The sequence below is a fragment of the Bemisia tabaci genome, chromosome 10 (genome assembly GCF_918797505.1).
Source record: "Bemisia tabaci chromosome 10, PGI_BMITA_v3".
NCBI lineage: Eukaryota > Metazoa > Arthropoda > Insecta > Hemiptera > Aleyrodidae > Bemisia > Bemisia tabaci.
This window is the reverse complement of record NC_092802.1, coordinates 26,932,270-26,950,909: the sequence shown is the minus strand read 5'-3', so window position 1 is coordinate 26,950,909 and position 18,640 is coordinate 26,932,270. Positions and strand designations below refer to the sequence as shown.

At 35.8% G+C, this 18,640-nt stretch overlaps 2 protein-coding genes across 3 annotated transcripts in view; both read left to right on the top strand.

Annotated features, from left to right (window-relative positions):
- Positions 1 to 32: 32 nt before the first annotated feature.
- On the top strand, positions 33 to 6,337 carry Nup37 (nuclear pore complex protein Nup37). The gene is made up of 5 exons (XM_019062441.2): positions 33 to 376; positions 1,576 to 1,776; positions 3,833 to 4,200; positions 4,757 to 4,916; positions 5,552 to 6,337. The coding sequence occupies exons 1-5, from the start codon at positions 200 to 202 to the stop codon at positions 5,642 to 5,644; spliced, it is 999 nt and encodes a 332-aa protein (XP_018917986.2). The 5' UTR covers positions 33 to 199; the 3' UTR covers positions 5,645 to 6,337.
- A 2,268-nt stretch (positions 6,338 to 8,605) lies between these two features.
- The window catches only part of Eps-15 (Epidermal growth factor receptor pathway substrate clone 15), a 37,888-nt gene continuing 27,853 nt past the window's right edge, over positions 8,606 to 18,640 (top strand). For both annotated transcript variants that reach the window (XM_019062277.2, XM_019062276.2), the window contains exons 1-9: positions 8,606 to 8,696; positions 9,195 to 9,239; positions 10,978 to 11,067; positions 13,711 to 13,854; positions 14,633 to 14,857; positions 15,629 to 15,739; positions 16,310 to 16,468; positions 17,665 to 17,861; positions 18,479 to 18,635. In XM_019062277.2, coding sequence (XP_018917822.2) covers positions 8,670 to 8,696; positions 9,195 to 9,239; positions 10,978 to 11,067; positions 13,711 to 13,854; positions 14,633 to 14,857; positions 15,629 to 15,739; positions 16,310 to 16,468; positions 17,665 to 17,861; positions 18,479 to 18,635 — 1,155 coding nt within the window. In that variant the 5' untranslated portion in view covers positions 8,606 to 8,669. The remainder of the gene's footprint in view (positions 8,697 to 9,194; positions 9,240 to 10,977; positions 11,068 to 13,710; positions 13,855 to 14,632; positions 14,858 to 15,628; positions 15,740 to 16,309; positions 16,469 to 17,664; positions 17,862 to 18,478; positions 18,636 to 18,640) is intronic.

Here is an 18,640-nt window from a genome sequence, read left to right as displayed (position 1 = left end):
ATACATCAAACATCAAAATTTACTAGGTGAAGTTGAAGTTTCGCGGCATGCAGCTGAAAAACAGCTCTTATCTTTTGAATTAGTTTAACTTTCGACTTGATTTAACACGTGGCAGAACATATTCTAACCATAATTTAATGTTGTGTCGTGCTTTCGTATCAAGTGCTTCTTTAGTTACCGAATTAAAAACTGTTTCACCATGCCAATCGCTACCAATGAGCGCATGCATTCCACTGCTAAAATAGAGGAGCCGCTTCACAGTATTGAGCTCCCTTATCAGATTAGAAGGGTGGAATGTTCCCCTTACGAGTGGTCTCACAATGTAATTTGTATCGCATTTGATGGTAAAGTTGCTATCGGTGTCACAAAATTTCAGGTATGCACATGTCTGTTATCAGTTGTTGAGGCGCCCTAAGCTTCTCGAGACTCGCAACTATATTTTATATATAGCACTGATGTTTATTTTCCAAAAAAAGTACAAACTACATAAAGCTTTCAAATGGCACACCCTGCAGTGGTGACCTGAGAGCTTTTTTACCATCTGAACCGCAGAGAAATGCAGTCAACTGCGCAACTTTCCAATTCAAGTCCACTGGGGACGCAGCCCGATCCATATGCCCTGGTGAGGTGCTTGGATCGCTCTTTCAGGGTTGTAATTATTTGGATCTTCAAGCAATTTTGTCCAATCCTAACCCTAAGCTGAACTGCATTGATCAGCATCTAGCCATACCGATAACGTTCCAGGGATGAAAAAAAGCCCTCTATGCAAGGTGCAATTACAATACTTGGTCTGATGTTCAGCAAAGCTCATTTCTGCCAACTGACAAACATACACTGCATGCAACTACAACTGTCCAGGTATTTTGGAAACTGGACACTGGATGCCATACAGCAGGGTTGTATGTTGAAATTATGTCGGCACTGAAAGACAAAACGAAACTAGACTCCTTTACAACGTAATTCATCAATCCTTGATAGCTTGTCATGCTGACATTAAATTTCAACTATGGGTCTCCTCAGAAGACGTTGATTACAGTTTTCTTTTATTTTGTCTCACTGAATGTTTGAGGACCAATCTACTTTGCAAGGGGAAATGTTGGGGATGATAACAAGGTACTACTCTGCCGTGCAACACAAAAATGCCGTAAACTACATTGTACATTTTTTGGAAACAGTGTATCATAGCAAAAAAACTTGTGTACCTTGGAACAGTGTTTTTTCAAAGTTCTTTCGCAAAATATTATCTAGAACTTTACCTGAAAATTTGAGGTGCAAGGGTAAAACAGTTTTTATTTTATAGAGTGTTAAGTTCCAAAAGAACGAGGGAAAATCTCGATGGATTTACGGCGTTCTTGCTTAGCACGGCAGTACTACCCTGTCAACATTCAAAGGATTTTGTTAAAATATCCCAAGGTACATACTGAAAAATCTAGGTAGGTACACATGATGGAAGAAGTGAATTAAATTTCCTTTACAAATTATCTGATTTGTTCACTTATAAAGTTTGAATTAATTCAAAGAACTAATTATGTAATTTTATCAATAAAAATGTTTTGCAACTTTGTTTTTACGTAGGAAGAAGAAGAAACGTTAGATGTAAAATTCGACCTGGAACTCCTTCAAGATTTCATCGTGGAAAGTCGAGTAGAATGTATGGCGCTCAGTCCTGAGATTTCTGTCAGCACCCTCCCTAAGTCAATTATCTTTGCATGTGCAACCGCTGACTTCAAGATTAGACTTTTCTCTAGCAACTTGATTGATCCTCACTCAGAACAGGTGAAATTTTTCATTGTTTTTTCACAATCAGATGTTCTTTACTTTTAATATTCAAAGAAAATGAATTGAATTAATCCTATGAAAAGACAGTGTTTTCAATTATTATGAATGCATTGATAATTTTTTTAATTTTTTCTACTCTCAACCAAGACCAATCCACACAGGTCAGTCATTGCGCATCTTTTTGAAAGCCACTTCCCCGCCCGGCCCTAACTCGGCTGCACTCAATAGTACGTCACAATGGGTGCTCCCATAAGAAATACATTGCAAGCACTCAATAGTACGTCACTGCGCAGTAGAGTACCAAAACTCGTCCACGGGAATGACTGACCTGTGTGGATTGGTCTTGCTCTCAACAAGACTGAATTGATACTGGGAAATACATATACCCTTCCAAGGTCATGTTGCAGTCTGCTTGAAATACTATTTTTAGCATTACCTTAAAATTTAGTCGGTCCAAGATGGCAAGTTTGGCTTACCTTGATTGGACTATCAGAGATTTTTTCAAAATTGCAATTCCCAATAGTGGTAGTGCTTTCAAATTATCGTTTTCAGCGCATTAACAAATTTCATGTGCCATATTGCACTCGCAAAAAGCTAATTTGGCTCCCATAAAATTCAATTCAATTCAATTCAATTTATTAATTCTTCAATTTACACAATACAATAAAAATACATAATCAACTTCCCTCATCCATGAGGTGACTCGTGTGGATGAGGCTGTTATAAATAGGTACATACATTTAATTTAAGTTTAAATTTTAAGCAAACATAATGTTGAATACAATATAGAAATTTGTATCCATTTTTTTTTATATAAAAAAGAACAACTAATTACATTATCTAATTACATTAGCTAAATAGATTCACAGGTTGGCAAGGCCCTCGTTCCTATTTCCTCTGCTTTCACATACCAAACACAACAATATATGTTACAGAAATGAGTACAAAACACTTGGATTGCACATTGCAAGGAGGAACCAAGAGAATCTCAGTGTCGCCATGATTGTGCAACTTGAGACTTAGCCAGAATCACTTTTCCAAAATCTAGCAACACTGGGACGCTCCAGCCCCCCCCCCTGCCAAGCGCAATCCAACTGTTTTGTAAAATAAAATACAATTTATTATTTGCTATAGGTGAGCTTACCCTAGGATTGATTTGGTAACTTAGATGATTGACTTGACTGTATACCCCACATTTCTTTTTGAGACTTCGAGTCTTGGTTGCTGTACTATTACTTGGCTCGGATTTCTGATCTCATATTTTATTTCTCTTTGAGGGAGTGGCTCGGATTGGAAAAGCGGTGTTAATCTTTTCAGCTCCCTTTGGTAAAGTTCATGGAAACCTTTAACATTCAACAAGTCGTATAATTCTGCCGATGGATAGGTCTGGGGTAGGTTTAGGATAGTCTTTATTGCCCTTCTTTCAAGTCTTAAGATTGGCTTGAGGATGTTGCTACTTGCGCCTCCATAGACTGCTATGCCATAATTGAGAACAGACTGAAAGAAGGACATAAAGACTATCCGCAGAGAGTCCAGGCTAAGGAAACGTTTCAGAAAGATGATGTAGTATATGACTTTGCTGAGCTGTCCTTCAATTTTTTTGACATGCTCGCTCCATGTTAATCCTCTGTCTAACATTATCCCTAGATATTCTGCTTGATGTTCTAGTTTGAGATACTCGCAGTTACAATTTTGATTTGCATTACAATGGTGGAATCTTATTTTAAGCTCTTCAACCCCATCATAGTTGGTTGAGAATGGAATACAAATAATTTTCGACAGGTTTAGCGTTAGTTTGGTAAAATGGTAGATGGTTCCTAAAAATTTGGCTATTCAGCAAAGGTTGCTCCTTAAATTTTAGGGGGGAGGCAGAATATTACACTTAACAGGTTATATTTCCCCATTATCTCAGTTTTTATCTCAGAAGGTCACAGAAAAACAATTCCTAATCACAAATCTCTTTCGATTCCAAATCTTTGTACCTGCCACACCCATCACTTTTACTTAATTGTGTTTAATCATAAAATTAATCTGCATATCAATTAATTTTCAGGTTTACGAAGAACACACCAGCTATATCAATTCAATAGCATATGAATCATGTGGTGACAATTTAGCCTCCACTGGAGATGATCTCTCCGTTCGAATTTGGTCTACAAATGAGCATCAGTGTCACACAGTCCTCTTTCTTCAGTCACCTGGCATGTCTGTTTGCTGGCATGCAGAAGAACCAGGAAAACTCTTAGTTGCTGAAAAGAGAGGCACTATCACGGTCTTCAATGTTGAACGGAAGCAAGCAATTTTATCCTTTGATGCCGATTGCGGTCCTTTAACTGCGGCAGACTGGTCAACTTGTAATAGTCTGCGTGTTGCAGCCTTAGTGGATGGTCATCTTTTAGTTTGGGACACAACAAGAGCTAGGTATTCACTCATCTGTTATTATTGTTTTTCTACAGCACTGCATTCAACGGTACTGCCATACAGTGCACTATTTCTTTTTTTTTGAAGATGCACTAATTGAGAGTCCTCTATGGGGACAAAAATTATCTGAACTGTTTGATTTTTTTCTTCTTCAAGTCTCAGAGAGTGTTCCCTGACAAATATTTGAAAACTAATCTGTTTCAGAGACCCAACTTAACAGAATTCGTCCTTTGAAAACTTCACCCCAGTAGACACTCACCAATGTAATCTGCATAATTTAGTAAATATCTGTAAATTATCTGTATTGTATAACAAACTCCTTAAGAACTGTGCTGTGGAACTGCATTTCCATAATATTCACATAATTTCTAGGTATTAGGTTGGGTTAAAAAATGTAAAATATGAGGGAAAATTAGGAAATTTGAAATACAGTTTCATTCATTCCAGTTAAGTCACGGAGTTTTCAGCTAATCTTAAAAGCTTGAATGCTTCATGTACATATCAGCCCTTCTCGAAGACTATTTAAAAATCTTGTCAATTTTTTTTTGTATTTCAGCCAACCTTTGATGAAACGAGCAGTGCATCCTGGTGGCGGACGGTTTTTACGATATTCACAGTTGAACGAAAATATTATCGCTACTGTTGGTCAGCCAAATCATACCCTGAGCATTACACATGCTAACTTAAAGTTCCCAATATCCTCAACACTTTTGAAAGTAAGTGTATTGAACATATTTTTTTCATTCTCTCTTCCAAAATGAATTCAACTAACTGTCCAATTTTTTCAGTCACTTTCCATTCTGTATTCCATTTCTTTGAGGGTTTCTTCTCACAGTTTGGATGAATCAAAAATCTGCTCTCTGGATGTATTACTTTTAATTATCTAGAACATTTTTAAACAATCCACATCTAGATATGAAAACAGCAGGAAAGAGGCTCTAAAGAACAAAAACCTAAACCAATCAACGTTTATCTATGTCCTTTCAGTTGAGGAGTGAACATAGTAGTGAAATTCAAATATTCTAAAACGGATATTTTGAAGCCGTTCATAAAATACGCAATGCTGAATGACTTTTCGAATTCTGGTTTTTTTTCGAAGCGAAAAATTCAAATTTTTTGTAACCAGTCCTAAATGAAAACGTGAATATTTGGGTTAGGAACCAGTGTCAGGGTCGCGAGTATCATTTTCTATATAAAATTTTGAAGGGGAAAAATGTATCAGAATGCTCTAATTTGTTCCTTGTCTAGTGACACATTGTTTCCAATGTGGTCGAAAATCGCCATTTCAAATAATATTTTGATTTAATTTGATCTACTCATCAAGTTTTTTTCTTCTGTTTTCCTCTAACAGCTAGCAAGCAACATCACGTGGCATCGAAGACTGTTCTATGTATGTGTCGGAGTAGACAATATTCTTGGATTTTGGAAAGTGACGAGCAAGTGAAGCACTCTCACTTTTTCAGTTTGTTTTCAGTTTTGTCTCCATCAGCTGAATCATGAATTCCCTTCTGTTTTTTTTCCCCTGCAATGGGGAATGGGATCCTTGGGAAGGAACCAAGTCACTTCTACTAGAAAAATTAATAATGACCAATATTAAGCTCAACAAAACATTGCATTCTTCTACCAACAAGTAATGAACTATTATTGAACTATATTGATGGTGAAATTACAAAACGCATATCTGGGTTTGCGACGTCGCAGTCTTCCTGCTACACTTTATTTTCTGCATGAAAAACTACTTTACACTATCCCTTGATAACCTTGGGGATTTTTTTCTCTGTGTGAAGAATACTTTGTGAAAATTTCAAGTCAAGATGTCGGTTTAGCCTCCTTTTAAAGACTATAATAGGAGCGAAGACTGTGAAACACCGCAACAAATTTTTGCAGCTTCACCATTGATATACTATATTTTATGTACTGTTTAAAACTGTATGCAGCATTTCAAATATGATCTCATAGTTCATTTTTTACATCGAGTGTTATTAAAGAAGAAAACATTTGACCTGTTTATCTCTTGTATAGGTAACTAAATGTGACTTGGCTCCACTATCAAATCCAGTTTAACTGTATGTACATACTTACCTTGTAAGCTGTTTTTACCTTTTTCAACCAATAAAAAATAATTTTTAAAAACTTATGTTGATCTTTAAATCTCTCCTGAGATATTATGGGATGATAAATTGAGTTTAATTAGACTGGTTATTTACAAATTTGGAAAGCCAGTAATTGTCAGGGAATTTCATCAGGTCAGGGAATTTTATAAAAAAGACTAAAACTTTAAAAAATCTTTAGAATTAAAATCTGGGTCATAAAAAATTAGCGCTACACGATCAGTCTGGTTCAGAGTTCAATCCTCAAGGTTTTACTCTGAATAGTGAATAGAGGAATAATTTTCAGCGAGGATTTGCAGTTTTAGTTAATTCAATGATTAATACCTGGAGGTTGACGTTTTTCTGTTGTTTGCAGTAATTTTAATGTAAAAAATAATCAAAGTCAGCGAACATTGTCAAGCAATGTGTGGAGGTAGTAGTACTATATATATATGGGTTTGTGTTGGTAGCCGAGTGCTAGAAATAATGCAAAAAAATGTTTTCAAAAAAACACTTACATTTTATTAATAAAGTACCGAAGCTTTTCGAGGCGGACGCCTCATCGTCAGGGTAACAACAAAATTAATATCACAAAGGCCGTTGCCATACTTTAAATTTCAAACTAGGTAACAAGTGATAACAAGCTATTAGATCAGTCTTACTAATCAAAACAAAGTCAAGTAGTATCAAGTTAGTATGTGTTTCTCATCAGAGATGGCAGCACATTTTAGGTACAGGGGATTAGGTGCCAGGTCTACTTCTTTTTATACATTTAATAATTCTTCCCCTCTTTTTACTGCCTTAGTTATTTCATATTTCTCTAGGACGCTAAGCATTTTACTGTCCCTGTTTTTGTGTAGAATTTTAATTTCTTTTATCTGATTTTATCTGTTTTGATGTGCTTAAATACGTTCGAGGATGGAAGAGTCAAGTGTTCATTAACTCTACAGTTGATTGAGCGCTCAGTTTTTCCAATATATATTTTCTTGCATGAATTACAATCTAAACAGTAAACGCCAGTTATTCTCTTACTATTATCACTATTGCTTTTACCTTTTTTGATTTTGTTGGTGACCTTCCTTATAAAAAATAATTGCTCATTTCCAGTTCTTAAAACTTTAATTCTTACAGTAGCAGGCGAGGAAGATGGCTTATCCCTCTTTCATTGTCCATTAGTTTAATTGAGGTTTTCCAAAAATAAATTTCTTACATGGGATTACTTAATGTTAAAGACTTGAAACATGATATTCAGAAAAGTACCCGCAGGCTAAAGACTGCTCTGGCATACCTTCGTAAGAAGAAAAAAGTACCTGGTGATGGTCAAAGTGGGAAACCCCACATCTCCATTGAGGTGTTGCAAAACGTATGCTCCTCTTTAATTTTTTCTAAGAAGAACAAGCCAACTTCATCGCTTCTAATTCGCACAGAATATTCTGCTAACAGAGAAGAAAAATCATGAAAGTTTTCAAGGAATTACGTTCACTTTTCCAAAGAAAGAATACCTGAAGTATGATTGGACGTCTGCAATGTCGCACATGGAGATATGTGGTGGTTTTGCACTATACGTCGCCATGCCTGCTTTACGAGAAACCTATAGCGCCAGTTTAAAAAGCTAGAAAAATTTTTTGATAGGTTTTATCGACCCAAATCAGATTTGCATCTGAGTATGGTATATACTTGTACAAAGTTGAAATGATGGAACTTTCAAGCCAGATTTTGAATTCAAGGTAGGTACTTAACTTAAAATCTGGCATTCATCCATTCATCTTTCTTTCTTTTTTTAAAAAATTTTGATAAGAATCAAGATATGCTTTCCCTATCTGTACTTACCTAAGTACCTATTTTAAAATTTAATATTGTCTAAACATTTGAAACAATCTACAAAGGCGAAGGGGGGAGGGGGAGGACTGTACAACCCCCCCTCCCTCCCTCCTGTTGGAAGGCCCACCTATGAGTGTGTGTTCAGTTATTTATGACTGTCACCTTTTTCGACTGTATACGAGAATTCAAGGTATTGAAATAAGAAGCAGGCTTTGTACTTTCTTTAATTTTTATAGACAAATGAAATGAATACCTACAATCAAAATGAGGCTCCATTCTATCAACTACAATATTGTCTCTGTCATTAGATCAAGATCCTTCGATATTTTGCAAATTTTCCTGAAGCCTGCAAGACCGAAGCTCTACGCCGAAAATCAATTTTTTCATCAATAATTGCCATTGTTTGCCTTCAATTTCAAGTAAGTAAAGTACACAAGTACATAATCAATCAATTCGCAGAAAACGGTAAAATTAGGACTGTATTGATCTTCGCTCTCATTGGCGGAGACAGACGAGGTGCAACACCAATCAAATACAAATCTCGTCAGTAGTGGAAAAATGGCCGCCTTACCGTCACCGACTCAGGTACCTACGTCAAACTGATTATTTTACTAATTATTCAACCAGAATTTAACAGTTTCACGATTTGATTTCTCTGTAGTTAGATCGTAAGAATCTTATTTCGTTTAATTCCAATCACAAGGGGCGTGTCAATCCTCATAAACCAGGAATCCACCCATCTCCTTAGCCTAAAAATCAAACTTGTCATGACATTGACTTAGATGATATTTATCAATTTTTCTCGTTTATTTTCCCTCTGATCACTATTTAGCTTGTTCTCGCTCTCTTGGATAACAAATGGATCATCACAATTCAAAATAATCCACCGAATTTTCCCAATTTCACCTGAATCGAAGGACAGTTGTCCAATGATCCATTTGAATATTGATAAGGGAAGACACCTAGTTTTGAATGGTGCTCCCTCTTGATTTTAGTAATTTCCAGTTTCCCAAACTCTCACATTCCTCTAAAGCATCCTCAAGTGTGTTTTTCTATCAAATATAATGTTTTCTGTTGCCACAGGTGGCTGGGAGTCATTATCAAATATATGAAGCTTTCTATAATCAGGTAAACAATTCTATCACTTATCTACATTTATCAGCGTGTTATCATGAATCAAGGACCAAAGAAAGAGTTTTCCGAGTCTGTGTCCTTAATCTATTTCCTGTTGACTATAAGAGGAAGCATAAAGTATTCATTTGAAAGTCTTGCACAACCCAATGGCTGTCTTGATCCGTGCAATGCTTTTTCAACTGAGCCTGTTCTTGTCACTTACCTAGTTTGAAAAAACTTCAGCAGTTGAAACTACTTAGTGGAGAGTAAACACATTGTTCCATCCTTAGACATCTTTTAAATTACAACCTGGGCTTTTCAAGAATAAAAGTTTACTCTGTCTCTAGGAGCTCATCCAAAGTTAAAGATCCGTAACTAACTATTTTCTGTGTTTTGCGATTTCGGAAACTTTTAACTATGGTATTTTAGCAGACATCATAGAACAATGCATATGACTTTTTCCATGTAACGCTTTTGTCCATTGATATAGATTAGATTCCTTGATTACGAGTAGGTGGCAGTAGCACTGAAAAATCCCAAGTTGTATGCTTTACGTATCAAGTAATGTTGAAATTTCCGACTGCAATTTCTTTAATACCATTAAATTTGCGTGATTTCCCCCTTGGAATTTTGTGTTCTCTTTCTCTAGTTTGAATACTCAATCCTCAAAAGAACAGGCTGGAATTTGGAATAAGTCAAATCTAGTATTTCTCTGAAAATGATTATGAAATTTCCATGAGCTGAAATCTGAAAAGTGAAAGAAAATTAGTAAGTAACTGAACTGTCACGGATGGTAGGCACAGGTGACCCATCAAGAGTTGATGAGAAGAAAAAGGCTCTGAATATTTTAACCATAAAACATGCACGGTTTACTTTCTTAGCATTTTCATGTTGAGAACCCTTAATAGTTCAAAGGGAAGTCAAAGAATTTTTAAAAAGAGAAAAAAGCCTTGTAGTCTCAAAATTTCTTCATCTCAGGAAATTTTCTCCATTCCTCCAAAAGGTCGAGAATAGGTCTGTTGAGCCGAAAAATTGCTTAAATCCAAATTCTCATTATTGCGCCCATCGTACAAATCAAGGGTTTTCATCCAAAATTTCCTCAAGCCTCAGGGGAGGCATTCTAGCTATTCTGACTGCCTTTTTCTTTTTTTTGAAACGCCAGTAGTGAAAATTCTGTCCAAATTTTAGCATAAAACATCTTCATCAAAAGAAAAAAAATTCCAAGTGGAATTTTTGTTAAAGCCTGGGAAAGTCAGGAAAAAGTCAGAAATTGAGCAAATTTTCGAGTCAGAAAACAGGGTGTCTATAAGTCTGGAATTTCCCGGAAAGTCCGGAAATAGTACTTTCAGGGCGGTCCGAAAGTACTGATAAAGAGCGGAATGCTGCAAGGTGGTCTGGAATATTTTAATTTTTTTGTCATTATGGTCGCAATTTAAGCGGGAAATTCAATTTTTTCTTAAATTTGCTGAAATTCGTCAATTGAAGATACCGATAAAGTACTGAATTTTTCTGTTGATGAGGTACTGAATTTCTTGGAAATGCACTGAAGAAGTACTGTAAGTAAAAGTACTGATTTTTGGCCAGCTTGTTTTTGTAGACACCCTCGAGAAAAACATTTAAGAATTAAAAAAAATCAAAAAGTTTGAAATGAGGAAGCCTCAATTTTCTTTCTTTCTCCATCTATTTACAGACCTTCAGTTTTTTCCCTTCGAAAGTAAATTGAATTTTGATTTTTTTTTCTCTTTCTTTTTAGGTGGATCCCACTAATTCTGGCACTATCGGAGCCTTAGAGGCTGCAAAGTTCTTGAAAAAATCAGGATTATCTGATGTCATTCTGAGAGATGTAAGTTTTTGCTTCTTTTTATATTTGATACTCATTTTTGAATTTCAGTAAAAGAAATAAAGCCACATTTACTTTGATACATTCCTGAAATACAGCAGGTTATTATACTAGACAAATCCATGACTTCATCATCACAGATTCTATGTAGGAAATTCATGCAGCCTTAGAGAGAGCTTAGATCAAGTGCTCGATTAAGGAGAAAGAAGAATAAAATTAGACCTTGTAAGTGCCTAATTTTCTGAAAATAAAGTCATAAATATCTATTTTAGAGCTATCAAGCCCCCCCCCCCCCCTTAAAAAAAATCTGAGAGATTTAGGCAGGTAACTTGAGTTATGACAAATAATGAATTTTTTCACACCAACAATTGTTCATCTTCGTTTCTTCTTTCTTTTTAATTCTGTTCCAAAGGGGTTGGATTTTCAAGAGTTGCCTTGAAACTGCCTTGACTTAAAATCTTTGCGGGAATTCTTCATCTTAATTGAAATCCCCCCTCTCAAGTTAAATTCAAGGTGATTTCCAATCAAGGGAGTCTCAAAAGGGGCGTCTAAAAATTTTATCCTAAAAATGTGTGCATCCGTATTAACAAAGCAGGTTCTCCAAATTTCCTCTTTAACTCTTCCTTCAGTTGTGTACCTTTGTTTACAATGTTTGTCAGAGAAACTCGATGAGCTACTCTTGTCCAGTATAAAAATAAAATGGCAACCTTAAAAATTAGCGCTAGGGTACACTCATCTAGGTGCGTGAAATGGTCCTTGAGAATAGTCATTTTATTAGCAGCTCCCGGCTTTGATGTATCTTGAAATAAATGGGTGAGTCACTATTTGCGGTTGTTCATATTCTGATCAGAAAATCTCCTCATTTCTGATGAGCCAGCCTTACTGCTGAATACTAATGAGGTTTCAGTAGCATTGATATTCTAGTGGTTCCTCCCACGGTTGCCAAGAATCAATTTTTTCTTTTTCTTTTCTTCAAATTCATTTCTTTACGAATTTAATTCTTCCTCATCGTTGATTTGGATCCAATTAACATCCAGACATTCTAAATGAAGTTTTTATTTCTTGAAAAAGAAAGTATTTCCCACTCTCAAATAATGTTCCGTTAAAGGAGACGTAGAATAAGGTAAAAACCCTAAAAGTCTGTAGGAATTGTGACTACTATGTGAATACCATACTTCAGACTCTCATTTTATCAAGATGGTAAAAGGGGGGGGGGGTGAAAAAAAAAAGTTTTAAAAATTTGCAAGAAACGCAAAATAAATCCTAAAAATGTGTCTAAGTACAGCAAAAATTAGCAAAGTGGAAGTAATTCTTTGCATAAAGATAATTATTTCTGTTCACCAATTTTCAAGCGAAATGATTTCAGATGCTAATAACTCAAAATTTTCAACCATTTGAGCAGTGTAATTTTTTGGGAACTTGTTTTCCATCTTAAAGTCAGCACATGACAATGGATACCAGGAAAGCCTGGGTGTAAATGCTGTCTTCAGAAAAATGCCAATCAGCCATAATGTACTTTTGAAAAAATTTGCATTTCCAGGAACACGATTTGTTCTTATTTGACATGAGTACTTACAAAAATATGACAGTTAAAGCTAAAAATCTTTGCAAGAAAAGCATGGCGTTTTTTGGTTTGAGTCGCTGCTCCAACCTTTAAAGCTGATCGCAAGAAGCATTGTTAACACGTGCATCAAGTCATTTGATAAAATCCATACTAATCGTGCAAAGTGGTGTAGAAAGCTCTTTGAAGCTTACAGCTTGGCAACCTCATGAGTTGACAATGGACCTAACTGTCTTTATTGCATCTATAAACGTTTTATGCTAGTAAGGAACGGAGCCCGTGTGTCTCAGTTATCTTTTATCCAAGATTTTAGCCAATGTGCGCTTGTTTGGTTTTAAGTTCCCGTCGCTCAACTGGTTTCATAATGAACTTTATTTTTGGCGAAAATTAAATAAAGGGGAAGCTGAAATTGAGACAATTGAGTTAATAAGCTTCATGGTCATTCTTATGTGTACCCAACTGAATTTGGTCCTGTTATGAATGGATCCACAATCAAAGAATTTTCTTTAATCCTGATTCCGCTGTTTTTTACACCCTTTGGATCGTTTTGTGAGCTATTTTGTCCAAATTTTCTAATGAGGCCGGTCAGGTTGTGGTGGCAAGAAATCGAGGAGTTCAATTTTGAATTGGCATCTCCTCCATACAAAGTTGCTGACAAATGCAATTTCGTGTAATTTATCAATTTTTCAAGCTTTCACTAATCCGTAGCTCTTGAACTAACAATAAGTTCTTAACCAATAACCAATAACAATAACTAATCTTGTACGGAAAATATCTCTTATTTTTGTCCCCAAGTATAGTTCAAGCAAAGCTCTATTGTAGAGAAGCCTTCATCATTTTTCGTATTGTCTATGAATTGATCCGCAATGGACATTCTCTTTTGAAGAACATTTCCTGAAAACCTCTCTAATATCTTCCACAACTGTATGATCTCATAAATGGAACATTTTTTTTTATTCTAGGTATTATGGCTAAATTAATCGATGGAATTATAAAATCATGACTTATTTTTATTCTAATATTCTCAGTTTTAAGTGTTCTGGTAGTTATATACTATGAAGCTTCTTAAAACCTTCGTTTTTCAGATTTGGGATCTCTCCGATCCAAATGGGAAGGGTTTCCTGACTAAACTTGGATTCTTCGTCGCTTTGAAACTAGTCTCCTTAGCTCAAGCAGGGAAAGAAATTTCAACTGCAAATATCACTGTTGATGCTCCTCCGCCGAAGATGGTGAGGATTCTGTGTATTAAGTACTTGCAATTAAATCACTGTATGTAAGACAAATCTAACAGTTTTTAAAGCTCGTTAAACTTCAAAGTAATTTCCTTCAGCAAATTTAGACAATTCAATTGATCATATGAGCTCCCAAATAGTAAAAATACTATTTTGAGTCAACTTTTTCAAAATTGAGTTCTTGTTCACTTGATTAAATTGTACAAAAATCTACTTTTTAAGAAAAGTTGAATGGAAGTACATATGCAGAAACCAGGGTGTCTTTAAGTCTGGAAATAGTACTGATTTTTTAAGGGCGGTCCGGGAGTATTGAAAAAGTGTGGAAATTCTGCAAAAAGGTCTGGAATTCCTAAATTTTTTGTCATTTTTGTCGCAATTTCAAATTTTTGAAATTTTCCTAATTTCGAGTACGGAATTTTTCTGTTGGAGAAGGTACTGAATTCTCCGAGAATGTACTAAAAAAGTACTGTAAAAGTACTTATTTTTGACCAGCCTGTTTTAGTAGACACCCTGAGAAACCCTAAGTTTTATTCAGGACTTCATCCTTGATAAGCAGTTAAACATGAATACTAAAATTCAAGAATTGTGAACAACGAATTTAATCAGGTTTTCGCTGAAAAAATTAATCTATACCTGAGAGTTTGTACCAAGGAACTTCTGTCTTAACACTCGCTGGGTTCATATCTAGCCTAAGAGCTGTTTTTCAATACCAGCCAACCATCTTTAAAAATGTGAATAAGAACTTTTTTTATTACATTTTTTTTCTGTATTTCAGGGGGATGTATCTGTAATGAGTAATTCATCATATCCAGCTGCTCCTATGGCTGCACCAATGGTACCTCCAATGGTTCCTCCAATGGTACCGCCTATGGTACCACCTATGGTAGCCCCACTGGTAGCAAACGCGAGTGATTGGACTATCAAACCAATGGAAAGAATGAAGTACGATAAGCTGTATGACATGATGCAGCCAATCAACGGCATTGTACCTGGGAACAAGGCAAGTAGACTCAAATACAAAAAGTTGCAAATGCAGAAAGTTTCCAGCCTTACCCCAGACTATGTTGACTATTCCTCTTCTGTACTCAGAATCACAATTACTTTCTCCCTGAATAATAAATGAACACTTCTTTACTGTATGAAATTGGATTATTCTTACCTAGAAACATAGTAAATGCAATAATATCGAAAGCATCTATCAACCTTTTTTTCGATTTTTACGGTTCTCATAAAGTTCTCCCCATTTCATGAGACTGGGATGCTTGCACAGTTGTAAAGTTTCTGCTCTTCTTGTGGAGTACTTCTGTCAAAATAATCTGCTCAACCTGATTTTTCACCCATATATTTGCAAGAAAAGTATGTACCTCCGTTTCTGCAAGCGAATTCTACCGAAGAGCATTGTTGGAATATTTTACCGCAACCATAAGTTAAATTTCAGATATTGTAAGGCTGCCTACTGGACCTATATTTTTACATAATCATACTTATTTGGAGTAATTTGATGCTGTCAGCAGTCAAAGTTGCATCCTAGCAGTGTAGTCTCAAATTTGTTGCTCTTTTTTACGGTTAACGCAAGTTCTCTTCTTAATTTAACCTGATTTTTGGGTACGTATGTCGAAAATGTTTTTGGGACACTCTTAATTTTTGAGTATCTGGTCACGCTTCCTATTAAGGATAAGTAGCTCTCTTTAAATACACTTCTCCTTTTTCCTAAAATGTTTTCAACCATCACTATTTTTCTAAATGATAAACTTAAATTTTTAAATTGCAGGTCAAACAGCTACTAATTGATTCAAGGCTACCCACTGATGCCTTGGGTAAAATATGGGACTTGGCAGATATGGACAAGGATGGTTCTTTTGATAAGCATGAGTTTACTGTGGTGTGTATTATTTCATTTTACAGCCCAACGTTCTTACTTAAACGAGTTCTTACTTTAACGAGCATCATTCATCAGCAGCTCCTTTTATCAGAACAAACTTCCTATCGTAGGAAGGAAGATTTAAAACGCATTTGTTCAAGTGGCATTCTGCCACTTTTGATCCAGCTGCAACAGACAAAATTATGGCAGGTTATAATTTTTGGCCAAATTGTCAATGTGATCATATTTTTTATACACAGCTAACCAAAATCCTTTATCCATAGTTATTTCCTTTTACAACGAACCCTTTTATAACCCTTGATGACTCTAAGTAAATTCTGTTTCCTATGAATTCCAGAAGATTTCCCATTCAAACAGGAGGTACTATCTTGAAAAGAAAGGTTCAAATGACATTATATTCTGTATTCTCTTTTTAAACAGTTATGACTTTTTTTGTTTTAAAATTTTCCATCATTAATTGAATGGTACGCTTTACTTTACTCTAATTTATGTAGTTTCAACAACCAGTATATTTCTTTTTCTCTTTTAAATTCACCAATATGTATCTAGCTTCTGTTTTTGTTCAAACAGGCAATGCATTTAGTTTACAAAGCATTAGAAAAACAAGCAGTCCCTGACGTACTGCCACCGGAGCTGCTGCCCCCGACAATCAAGCGAGACTCAGTTTCAATACCAGGCTTGCCTCCAAACGCTGTCCCAGTGCTTCCAATTATTCCGACTGACATTGCGGTATAATCATTCATTCCAAAAATTTCAAATCTAGAATCTTGTATTATTATCTCCTTAAGGTCTTAGGATTGATTCCAGTTGTAAAAATAAGCTTTTCGGTGTAATTTAGAAAATATCTGAGACAACAAAAAAAGGGAGGAAGAAAAGAAAATTATCTTTCCTTCAATTTTTCTTCTTCATCAACAAATAGAGACATCTTTTAATTGGTGGAAGTGAAAAGTAGTCACCGGTATTTTCTAAAAATAATATATTTTTAGAGGAAAGTAGAGAGCACTTGAGCTATGCACTGCCGCAATCATTGTGTCTACTCGGGAAATTATAATCTTAATATCGTAAGTATTTGATCCAGCATGGATAAAGTCATCAAATACACTTGCAGATTCAATTAGAAGTATTCCATATATTTTTGATAACAACACAAAAGTATCAGTTAAAAAGTGGAAGCAATGAGAAAGCCCTTACTGATTATTAGTAAACTTTTAGAGCCAGTCTAAATGAGCTGTTGCTAGGAGTATCGGTTCTACGAGCGCAAGAGCCTAATGGACAGACTTATGAGCAATGACTGACAGACTCAGCTCCAGGAAAGTCATCTGTATCTGACACAAACAGCCTCATTGAAATTTATTGGTATTGCTCAAACATAAGGTGCACTCAGAAATGGAAAGAGAAATTTCTAAAGGCTTGAATAAATTTCACAAAATTTGAAATTTGTTAAATTTTTATCGGAATTATTAATCAAACCTTCAGAAGTCCGAAAAAAGTGTCAGATGGTCTTCCTGTTGATGCGGCAGTATTATGCTACCCTACTGAGGTGCTATACATGAAGGGGGGGGGGGTACAAATAGGAGTTTAGAGAGAAATTTAGCCCCAACCTAACCTCTAAACCAACTGAAAACATTTGCAATGCCTGTATGTCTTAGGCTTCGGGTGAAAAATGTCAAAATCAAAATCACTGTTTCAAGGCGTTTCTTGGCCTCCTAAATGCCTCCTCAAAAGTTTCAAAAAATTCCATGAATTTTCACACGTCAAATTTCTCGCGAATAAACATGAAATTTTCCATAGGTGGGTGTAGTGATTTTTTCATGAACAAGGATTTATTTGAAGAACTCAAGGTTTATTCCATGAAAATTGCTCTCTGATGAATTGGAAGATGCCTTTTAAAATGGGTGAATTGATGTTAGAATTTTCTCCGACAGAAACCTGTTCAGCCGGTTCAGGCAGTCCAGCCCCCTGTAGCTGCAATTCCATGGGTCGTGACACCTGAAGAGAAAACTAGGTTTGATGCACTATTCACTCAGTCTGATTTTGACAAGGATGGTTTCGTTTCGGGTGCTGAAATCAAAGATGTATTCCTCAAGTCAGGAGTACCCCAAGAAGTGCTCGCAGACATCTGGTAAGATATAAATCTCTGAACAAAAATTTCAATGCAAGGATATTCTTCTTTTGCTGGTGTATCAACGAATTTAGGTTGCACAAGGTGTTTAGCTGTCTATTGGTCTGAAAAACTTGGAATTGTCAGGAAATTTAATGAAAAACTGGAGTTTTAAAATCTGAAAAACATGAGCGTCGTCTATACAGTCAAACCCTCGTGTGGTTTTGAGGCTCAGTGTTCCGAGTTTTACTCTGAATCATGAAAGGGAAAATTAGTTTTACGTTCGAATGAAGAACTACACTTTTAGTTAATTGAATGATCAACATCTGTAAAAAAAGATCCACGTGTTTCTGTCATTATTGCAAAGAAATAGATGCTAAACTTTGTTCATTTTCAGTTCAAAGTATGTAAATTTTGGATATGAAAAGGTAGAGAATTCTAAACATTTTGGTCAGGGCAAACTTAGAATAGTCTGGGAATTCCCCCCTCTTTTTTTACTTTTTGACACCGGGCTGGTACAAAGACTCTAATCTTATCTTTCTATCTTTCTATTGAGTTGTCCTCATCACAATCTACTGTCGGCTTCGAACCCATAAGCTCCTCTTGAATCGTAACTGATAACATTGGCTTTATTCCAGGAACCTCTGTGATACAGGGCAACAAGGGAAGTTGAACAGTGAACAGTTTGCCCTTGCAATGTGGTTGATCAACCGGAAATTGAAAGGATTTGATCCTCCAAAAGTTCTCACTCCTGAAATGGTGCCTCCTTCGTGTCGTGCAAAACCGCAGGCTGCTGTAAG

Coding starts and splice junctions, on each gene's coding strand:
- Nup37 (XM_019062441.2), top strand. CDS start 200: ATGCCAATCGCTACCAATGAGCGCATGCATTCCACTGCTAAAATAGAG. Junction 377..1,575: donor TCGGTGTCACAAAATTTCAG/GTATGCACATGT, acceptor GTTTTTACGTAG/GAAGAAGAAGAAACGTTAGA. Junction 1,777..3,832: donor TTGATCCTCACTCAGAACAG/GTGAAATTTTTC, acceptor ATTAATTTTCAG/GTTTACGAAGAACACACCAG.